Source organism: Phalangium opilio, unplaced genomic scaffold (genome assembly GCF_054372755.1).
Source record: "Phalangium opilio isolate 3A_F unplaced genomic scaffold, DU_Popi_V2 ptg000217l_1, whole genome shotgun sequence".
Classification (NCBI taxonomy): domain Eukaryota; kingdom Metazoa; phylum Arthropoda; class Arachnida; order Opiliones; family Phalangiidae; genus Phalangium; species Phalangium opilio.
The window spans coordinates 9,356,344-9,366,743 of record NW_028324218.1 but is presented as its reverse complement, the minus strand read 5'-3'; the positions used below and the strand labels follow the sequence as shown (position 1 = coordinate 9,366,743).

Below are 10,400 nucleotides of genomic sequence, written 5' to 3'. Positions count from 1 at the left end.
GCAAAAATCGTTTTGCTAAAGTACATTTGAAACAGCATAGATGTCTCTGAAACTCAACTCTTCCCCGCGGCTATTTGGGGGGGTTGAAGAAATATAAACACCTGGTAGGCTGGTTCCCCATTCACCCCCATTGTGGCACTTAGTAAAAGCTATAGGCGGTCAATTTCAAAAGATGGGGTTCTTTCAATAGCATGAATGCAGCAATTTACGTTCAAGAAACGGACAAAGACAAGAACCTGGCAAAGAGTCGAAGACTAGACCTAACCATATATAGTTGGTGAGCGCCTTAGTTTTGCCGATAAACGGCCATGGAAAAAATGTTTTTTTCAATTCCAAAAGGAAGGTGCTCATTTACTATATAGTTATTGGAAACTATTGCAAGTACTACACTACTTATTTTAATAGGTATCTGACAAAAAAAGAGAAAAAACAAACAGACACAGCACTTTGAGGGATCCATTTTTTCAGGTGTCGGGAGTCCATCACGCAGGAAGGTTATGGACTTCTGACTTTTTCAATTTATTCATAAAATGTTTTAACCAAAAAAAAAAAATAGCAATACTTCTTCACCCTGTTTCTGATTATGGACGAAGTTTCCTTTTTTTCGGAGACTGAGTGATATCGGAAAGCGGTTGTCTCTTTTTCTTATTTACTTTTACACTTTGACTGGAAGATCTTTGTTTTGATGCACGTTTATCTATAGCTAATTTTACGGAAGCCGGTTCACGTATTTCCCGAGAGCGCGTGAAACGAGGGTCTATGATTTCTGGGAGCATACATTCTTTATAGAATGAGTCCAATTTTGGCAAAATTTTGCTCCAAAACAAAGGGTCCGGTAAAATTCTTTCTATTTCCATTCCTTTGGAAGTCCAGATAATGAAATCGCAATATTTTCTGTTCGATATATGCAGCTGCGCTTGGACTTGATAATAGTAATTATGGTTACGTTTTAGTTTCAGTGTTCCTTCAATATTTTGGGAACAGAACGAAGACAGAGATTTAGGGGCATCGAGTGGATTCAAAAATCTAGCTGAGTAGGGGCACTTTACTTCCAGAAGACCATCATCTCCTACAAGTCCATCGGGAGAGGCTCCGAGGTATCCTCGTTCTAAGTCAATAAATATGCCGCAGTTCGTCACGGTAGTGTCGCGCATCCGTTCGTAATCTCTTATGGCCACTTTTTCTTTAGCTTTGCCCCACTGAACAGCGGAGTTTGTGAAAGGTTTAGGGTACAAGAAATTTTTTACAAGCTTAGAAAAGCCTGATTCAATGCGCCTCTTACAAATGGTACCGAAGTTGGATGCCGTAATCCTTCTAGAGCGTTGAAGTTTCCACTCTTCACTGTCACTTTGTTTAGATGTACGCTGTTGAATTTCACCTTGTTCTTCCACAGATACACTTAGTTCATTCAAAACCTCAATTTCTCGTCGATTCATGTCCTCTTCCGTCATATCGGGCTTCTCAGAACTTTCGCCATAATTTTTCTCGTCGCGAGTGTCCACGTGATTCTTCTTATCTTTTGTGGCTTCCAGCTGTTTCAACAAGCATTTTCTTTTCCAAATCTTTTGATTTTGTGACCTAGAAACATGTTTTTTGACCGTTGTCGAGGGACTTCGGTTCGTGAAGGTCCTTATGGCTTCCGCGTGCCACCTTCGGCCCATCTGAAATTGCAGTCCGGCTGCGATGCATCTCGTAAAATACGATCCCCTTCTATTATAACATATCTGTTTTCCGCCAACAGTCTTTGCAACCAATGACATGTAGTTTTCTGCCAAGTTATTGGTTTCGTCATCCAACAAAGAGAAAGCCAAGTCCTGAACTCTTTGTGACGATTCTAGTAATTTCATTTCGAGAGCTTTGCTTAGGAGACAAGTACGGTTAGGGCCTTTCTTGGTACAAAAATATTCCCGACAGTGCTGATGTCGACCAAACACGTGATTGTGCACATTTCGAATATCTTTTCTAAGTAGCTCGGCGTACTTTTTATACACTTTCACCAAATTTAACTCTTCATTCTCGCAGCCCTCTGTTTTATTTATATCTTTTTTCATTTCTTGGGATACATGCTTGATCGCGGATCTCATACCCTTACCAAGTCTTACAATCCTCGGCTGCGAAAGAGCTGTTTTATAGACAGCTTGTTTTGCGAGAGCATATATCTTTTTCCGGTAGTTTCTAACTACGTGGTTCGCACATTCACTTTTTTTAATTTTGTGGCCGTATGATACATTTTCTTGAAGTTTAATATGAACCGAGGAATCACCATCACCGATAATTGTTCTGTATTGTATGCCGTGCATGGCCTCGCTTTTGTTAAAGCCTTCGATTAGGATGTCACTTTCCATAGCAGGAGAAGATCCGTCCCAATTCTTGAAACACTTATGTTTTGGTATTTCTTTAATTTCGCTATTCATGGAGCATATGCAACAGTATTTACTTCTCATTGCGATAAATAGCAGCCCTTTCGTTCTCGCACCAATAATGCAGGCCACACCACATTTCGCGGAATAACGATGCCCGTGGCTTCGATGAGACCACCCGCCATCAACTATAACTGTGACATACGGAATTCCATCCTCAGAAACGTCTCCATTATGTATTGCCAACTCCTTTTCCACCTTGCCAGTCTCAGACATTTCTCGGGCAAGAACATTTTCCCAAAACTAAATAAAGGGTGAAAGTGGTATTGATATTCTACAACTAATGGTATCACTTTCGTAACTCAATTACTGTTTTACAAAATGTGTGATAAAAATAATTACCTCTCCCAGTTCCTGCTCTCTTTTCAAGTACGTTGGTTTACTCATATTAGGAACTCCTAAAATTGAGAACACTTCATCCATGTTTTCGAATCCACTACCAATGGAAACAAAGCCCCATACTGCTAGATAATTCAGTGATAGCTCTTTGGAATTATCTTTCACAATACCATCACTGTGAAAATGTTTGCGAGGCGCTCCTCCAGAAGAATCAATAGTTTTGCTGGTGTTGATGCTTTTTCTTTTTTTGCAAAATTTGCATTCAAAGTTCAAAGTTGATATAAGACCAATACGAGTCTCGTTTTCAAATTCAAATAAACATTTTTGGTTCTTCTTGCAAGTTTGAGTTTCCAGTGACCGAATTTCAGATATTATATGACCTATTTCAACAATACGATATCCTTGTAAAATAGGAAGTGAAGATAATTGTCTACGATTTTCAGTAATATTATGGGTATTGCTCGTCGCATGTCCATTATCTTGGTGGATTTTGGTTTCAGTATCGGTAACAGTAACGAGACATCTTTCAGTTTCATTCTCTTGATTTTCTTGAGTAGGTGTTGGCATAAAACCGGCTTCGTCGTTTGATATCGACTGACTGAAACTGAAACTAGCTTCGTCGGTTGATGACTGTTCGAAACTGGCTTCAGCGGTTGATGACTGTACGAAACTGGCTTCAGCGGTTGATGACTGTACGAAACTGGCTTCAGCGGTTGATGACTGTACGAAACTGGCTTCAGCGGTTGATGACTGTACGAAACTGGCTTCAGCGGTTGATGACTGTATCAAACTAGAGTTCTCGGTTGATGAAAGAATAATACTGATTTCGTCGGTAGCTATTTCTATAAGGCTCGTTACTGAAGAATTTAGTTCGCTCAACGAACTGGGAAACTGTTCTACGGAACCTATTTGGGAATTTAGAGTACTTTCCTTCGCTTTGCTAAAAACAAATTATTTCGGATCAGAAACTGCACGTAATATTTATCTGAACATTGTACAGCAAATTCAATATACCTGCTAATGATGAGTTTTCTTTTTTCCACAAAACGTTTCTTTCTTGATAGAGGCTTCAAACTAGGGCGACGACTACCGGTATGCCTACCCATAGTTACTAAATAAATTGTTTGGAGACTAAAACTATGTCTGAATCGTCAAGTTCTTTTTATAAAAATGTCACGAGATCCATAGAAAGTTCAAGTTCGAAAAACCTAACGGGGTAAAAGCAGAGATGGAAGGTATTTTTCCCTCCCTCGACTATGCGCGCGCATCTAGAAAAACGTTATTTTTACAATTGCTTGTTGTTTGAGCTACATATAGGTTTTTCCATTGTCAAAGCCTATAGCTTCTGTCATAATTCTCTCTGATTTTTAGGAAATTGTGCTATACTTGTAGAAAATATTCCCCTGCCTCTCAATCTCCCTTTCCAAGAAATGAGAAATACAGGTGGCTTGGGGACAATAAAGCTAGGTCTCTTATCTGTTACGAATATAAAAGACCCATTATGTGAAAATGAACAAAAAAGAAGACGTAAGGCACGGTGAAGATGGGAAAAAATACGTTTCAGCCTAGAGTTCAATAGGTAGCGGCTAATTCGGCTGTAATATATATTGCGCCTTTGCAGATAATTTTTCAAGGAGGATGTATATATATTATCTTTGATTTCTTTGGTGAAATGGTCTTTTTACGAACTTTAGTTTCTGTTTTTAAATTGAGCATAGCGCCTTCTTACGAATTTTGGCGGAAACTAGTAATGTTTTGAATTTTATTTAATTTCTCAAAAACTTATTAAGGAAATAGTCTCAAAGTACTTCAATACTTGCGTATATTTGTTACGAATGGGAACCAGTTAAAAAAATACGAATAAAATCAGTAGGAATACTGTAATCAGTGCCCAAAATAAAGAGAAAAGAGCTATTGTTCAAAATTAAAATAAAAATAGTTGTAATTTTCCAAAAATTATCAAACTACTTCATTACCCAGAAAAATGTTCAAAGTATATTTTGGTGAAAAGTTTATAATTTTATCTCTTATAGACGTTGAGTAATCACTGCTTAAAAACACTCATTTTTTCAAACTATAAAAATGACTTCCACCTTAAATCACAGATTATCAGTGTTTGTTAAATATTCCGCTCGAGGAACGCTCGCATAAACGCTCTACGGTTGAAAAGATTGGCGTGGAATGTTTCACAAATATGCAAAAAATAAGCACCTAATATATTTCGCTTTTTCCTTACGCTTTGTGCTAAACGACACTGCTTTCGGGAATGACAGAGGACAGGCCGCGAATGAGCTTCACATTCGTCGTAGGTTTCAGCGCGCTAAGGCGAATGCCGTGGCTCAGAAAAATAGAAGTATTCGGTTAAAGCATGGTTTTCACTTGACCGAAAAAAACTACTTTGCAGCTGGACGTCAAACATCAGATTTGTTTTTAACGTTGTTGCCCATCGTTATAGCGTTTTCACTTAGCGTAGTTCCCGCAAATAATGGATCCAAGGCTTAATAGATAAACTGAACACGGCACTAATTGCGGCCCATCTATTGTCTTTTTTTTTGCAATCTATGTTTCTAATATCATACAGATTTGTATTGTTCCTAACCTCTTCAATAAACCCCTCAGCATTGAACTTCGGCATTTTTAGGGATTTTTATTAGTAACTGACTCGATTAGGATCGAAATAAATAAAAAGATGGCGGACCGCAGACGGCCTATTCCGACCACGCGTGGTCGAAAATGACGTCACGACTCTACTGTATTGCTGATTGGCTCGCGTAGAGCGTTAACGTTGAACGCGGCCGAAAAAATTGAAAGCTAATATCGCCACACTCAACGTAATTTCTGTCCAGCGTAACTATGTTTTTTTTTTCGGTTGTCGCTTGACGTTGGGCGAAAAGTCGTGATTTACGCCAAGTGAAAACCATGCTTAAAGCTAGATTCCCACTCGACCTAAAAAACCCGGCGGAAATCACGCAGCCGACGGTAGAAATTTTAACTTACGCCGGCGTCCAGCGGTAGACCGTTCACACTACGGCTGAATTTTTAGTTTGGCGGTAGATATTTTTGGGTCACGTGGCAGATTTGAGTGGTTTCCACAACATCTCTTTCGCACTCTGAATTTTTATCTTTGTCCCCTTGTCGCTTCGATCGTACAAGAAGGGATATTTTCTAGCCTCCTCACTAAATTCTTTCCTATTAACATCTAATCTCCTTTAACTTCCATTAGTTTCATTTTTCTTTCTTAGTGGCATGTTTAAGCTAAGCCTTGGTCAACCACAAAAAAATGGCGGCTATAAAATCTATCTCGCGTATGCGTGCGCACTTGAAATTTATGACGTAGTCAGTGAGATAATTTCATTGGCTGAGACACTGGCGTAACGCCGAACACGACCGAAAAAATAGAACCGCGATTCTGTCCGACGAAACCGAAGTTCCGTCGGGGTCGACGCCAAATTTTTTACGTCGAGCCCTAAACGCCGAGTTTCCGTCGTGTTTTCTGCCGAGTGGGAATCCAGCTTAATTTTGAGCGACGCAAAAACGTTTCTGTGCCTTGCATTTAAGAACTAAAATCTAGAAATAAGTTGTTGTGGTTGGACGTGATTTAATAACTCAATGACTTTAGAAAGAAGTTAAATTGCTTTATTCAACGCGACTGCGTGATTTAAATCATTTCAGGGAACTTTTCCCAAAACGTTTACTTTGAAATTATAAAGTCATAAAGAACAATTTTGAAAGAACTTTATTTGGTCTAGCGAGCAACGAGCCAGTTTTTTCAGGCGAATAACTTATTGAGTCCTTAATCAATGCTTCAAGACGCCCAATTAACTGGCTTTAATTGATTTCTATTGAAATTAATTTTCAATGTCGACATGACAAGTATTTTATTATAATATTCGGGGTGTTTTTTAAATCTATACGGTGTAGACACTCAATCGAAATAATCTAATCTGACACCAGAAATATAATAATCCACACTAAATTCGAAATCACATATAAAATAACAAAAAAAAAAGAAAAATTAAAATAAGGCAAAAAATCAGAAAAAAGATGGGTATACGTAGTTTTCCTTAATATGGTATCGTAAGGAAGCCCATTCTCTGGGCTGAGATATATGAAGACAAAGTTCTATACATCCAAATTCCAAAATATCAAAAAATCAGAGCCATACATTTTTAGTAATATTAAAACAGTTTATGAAGAAGCCATAGCTCCATTAGAATCAGAGCTGTGCAAATTAGCTGGCAACTAATTAAATTATAATTAGCAATTAGAGAAATATTTATGAACTAATTAATTAGCCAATTAGCAATTAGACATAAAAACTATTTAAATTCAATTAGAAATTAGTCACTTATTTTTCAAACTAATAAATTACAATTAAAAATTTCTAATTAATTACCTGTCTAATTAAGGTGAAAAGAGAAACCGTAAGTAACAAATACGGTCAAAAATTTAATTAATTTTTTATTAGATAAATGCCTTTCCGATGCATTCTAATTAATTATATTTTCTTCCCAATTAGCAGTAAAGTAATTAAAATTCAATTACCATTTTCAATTAGTAAAAAAATGCCAATTAATTAGAATTTGAATTAGCTAACTAATTAATTAGCACAGCTCTGCTTAGAATAAATATAGTCCTGTTTAAAACAACAAAATTAAATACATCATCCGAAAATAATTGTAAATATAATCCTGTTGAAAATCGATAATGCTTATCGAAACACTTTCTGTGAGTGGAAGCTTTTAGCAAGTCCTTTCTAAAGTACAAATATTATTCTTGCAAACAACGTCAATGTAAAACTCTAAATGCGAACACAAATACGAATATGTATGACTACATTACATTATCTTCATTTCCTAAGATAATGGTATAAAATGTTTTCTTTTTACATTACATAAACCAAAACTTTAACTAGAACGTGAAAGGTTATTTCAAGATAAACCTACTCTACTTTTTAAGTTCGATAACGGGTTCAGGAATCTTTAGAAACAAATATAGTAATATTATTATAGTGGACTGTTTTCGTAAACTAAGTATTTTGTGCCCTTTCAATTTTTTATTATTGACTTTTATGATGAATTACCAGTTGCTTTTTACTGTATGTGAAATATGAATTAAAAGTTCATATTATAGGAAAGGCACACTATTGTTCTTGCGGCAACACAAAAAACAGCCGTTGAACAATTTCCTTTAGAAATACGTAAATATCTATCGCATACCTATGCACCAGCTATAGATAAGGAAAAAGGTTGCCAAGATATATCCAACAACCAGTACAACGATGGGGAAAACCATGCTGCTAAATTTCATAACCTGCATCGGTGCCTTGTTCCGTTGCTTCATTTCCCGCAAGCAATGCAACGCCTTTTCCGAACCAGTCTCGTACGTGTGATAAAATAAACCAGATTCAACGTATCTTGAAACTCTGGGAAAATTATTAAACAATTCCCACAAATCAAGATTTTCTTATTAGTAAGATGTGGTTATGTGTAACAGGTAGGGAGGGCAAGTTAAATTAGTATGTGGTAACGTTCAGTACTCATGTTTGCTAACTCGCTAAGGTAATATTCGGGGAGTACATAGTGTTCTACGACATCTAGATAAAAGGGTCTTTTCGTTAACATATACGACTAACAGACGCACACACACCATCAGATAATAATCGTAAAAGCGAGTTAGTTTTTCACACTCGCAGCTAAAAAGATATTGCAAATATGTATTTATTTATCGCAGGGTCAGAAAAGTCTAACTGTAATTAAATAACACCAACCCAGTCTTTATAAATAGTGCCCTTTTAGCATGAAAATTATTCTCTCATTCTAGCCACAGCACCAACCAGTGCATCAACTTCCCCATCCCTCCGCGCCAACGAAGCGTTTCGACTATATTGGATTTTCAATAAATCGGCTTCGATACAGCCAAAACTTGAGGGTTGACACAATACACTTGTGTAAATCGTTCAATGTTCTTTCTTTCCCAATAATACCATGAACTGGAGCGGATCTTTTCGTTGTAACTGGGTGGGATCCGATAAACTTTATTTTTGTCTATTTGAAATTAGGAAACCGCTGTAAACAAATATGATAGGGCCATTGTAATTAACATTACGAAGGCGGTAGAGTATCTAGCCTTAATCCTATTGCATACATACAAATAATGACCGCAAAACCTGGTATGGTCATACATAACCACACCTAGATTAAAATAAAGAGGAAATCAAAAAATGAAAGATTATAAACATGTTTACCTTTCGTAGAATACTTTTTTAATGAAAGGATTCATGGCTTTCCTGCTCGGTATGCTGTATAATACCGACGTAATTTTATCATTTGATAAATGGTAGTAAGTCAAAGAACTCGGATTGCAAGGCTTAATATCGGGAATAACTTTTAGAAAATATCTCTTTCTATAAATAGACGCAGATGTCCCAGCCCATATGGATTGATAATGATCTATAATCTGTTGATCACCGTAAATTCCTTTTGTTCTCACCGCTTGTTCGAACAGTGCCCTTTCAGCCTGAATTGGAGAGGTCTTCATTTGGACAAAGATATTGTTAATTTCACTTTGAACTTAAAGGGGTTGAATTAATAGAAACATTAGCTGAGTAATTATTATTGCACCAAATGAGTGTCAATGGAGATATTTATTGCAGTAATAATAGCTTACGAAGATAGAATGTTGTTTTCACAAGGCTGATGGGGAAAGATGCGTAATAAGAGAAAAATCGGCCTGTTAACTAAGGAACAACGGCTCAGGTCCGGTGTGATGCTAAAAAATGGGGGTGAGGATCCACGGCAAATGGCGGGTGAGGATACACGGCAAATGGCGGGTGAGGATCCACGGCAAATGGCGGGTGAGGATCCACGGCAAATGGCGGGTGAGGATGCGCGGCAAATGGCGGGTGAGGATACTTGGCAAATGGCGGGTGGTCTTACCGATTTGTCTGACGTTCACAGCCCGCCATTTTCCCGAGTATCCCTCCCCACTTCTAGCATCCCACCGGACCTGACTCGTTCCACAGTTAGCGTACTGATTTTCCTCAGATTACTCTTGTTCCATATCATAATTGGTTTTCAAACGCATTATGCCAGTGAGGAGTAGATGTTGAGGACGAATTGTACGCGCTTTTTTTTAGACTAGCAAATATCACTGAACGAAGAGTTCAGTATTTGAGAAAATATCAATTCAGTTACTTACCTGCAATAGCTTAGGAATGAATCCCTCTTTAAGCATAAATCTCACTTTCGGTCTTTCAAGGAGGTCGTATATACTGTTTATGTATGATGGATTTTCAGCTGATGAAAGTTTCGAGAAGAAATTGCAACAGATGAACATGTAGAATAATGTAGAAGCGAATAGACAAGTAGCCCAAATTATGCGACAAGATAAAGTAGTCTTATCAAATTCTGATACAAATATTAAAAAAAATTGATATTTGAAAACATTTAAAGATAAAAAGTACGCACTTTCATACTGAACACAAAGGGAATTAAACACGGTAAAAAACGGATCCGTCCATTTGTTGGTAATTATTTTATGGTAGCGATAACTGATTCGCTTCAAGATATTCATACTTAATCGAATGATAATATACATTATAAAAATGTAAATGCCAATAGCAATCCAAACCTATAATAA

At 37.1% G+C, this 10,400-nt stretch overlaps 2 protein-coding genes across 2 annotated transcripts; both read right to left on the bottom strand.

The window, feature by feature from the left end:
- Window positions 1-545: 545 nt before the first annotated feature.
- Window positions 546-1,787, bottom strand: LOC149616166 (uncharacterized). Its single transcript, XM_089856525.1, has one exon. The coding sequence runs from the start codon at window positions 1,758-1,760 to the stop codon at window positions 582-584; it is 1,179 nt and encodes a 392-aa protein (XP_089712651.1). The 5' UTR covers window positions 1,761-1,787; the 3' UTR covers window positions 546-581.
- Window positions 1,788-7,950: 6,163 nt separating this feature from the next.
- LOC149616165 (uncharacterized) lies at window positions 7,951-10,088 on the bottom strand. The gene is made up of 2 exons (XM_089857257.1): window positions 9,960-10,088; window positions 7,951-9,293 (listed from the first exon to the last, which is right to left on the bottom strand). Exons 1-2 carry the CDS (start codon window positions 9,993-9,995, stop codon window positions 9,003-9,005), a joined length of 327 nt encoding a protein of 108 aa, XP_089713383.1. The 5' UTR covers window positions 9,996-10,088; the 3' UTR covers window positions 7,951-9,002.
- Between the last annotated feature and the right edge of the window lie 312 nt (window positions 10,089-10,400).

Coding starts and splice junctions, on each gene's coding strand:
- LOC149616166 (XM_089856525.1), bottom strand. CDS start 1,760: ATGTCATTGGTTGCAAAGACTGTTGGCGGAAAACAGATATGTTATAAT.
- LOC149616165 (XM_089857257.1), bottom strand. CDS start 9,995: ATGCTTAAAGAGGGATTCATTCCTAAGCTATTGCAG. Junction 9,294..9,959: donor TCATTCCTAAGCTATTGCAG/GTAAGTAACTGA, acceptor GTCCAAATGAAG/ACCTCTCCAATTCAGGCTGA.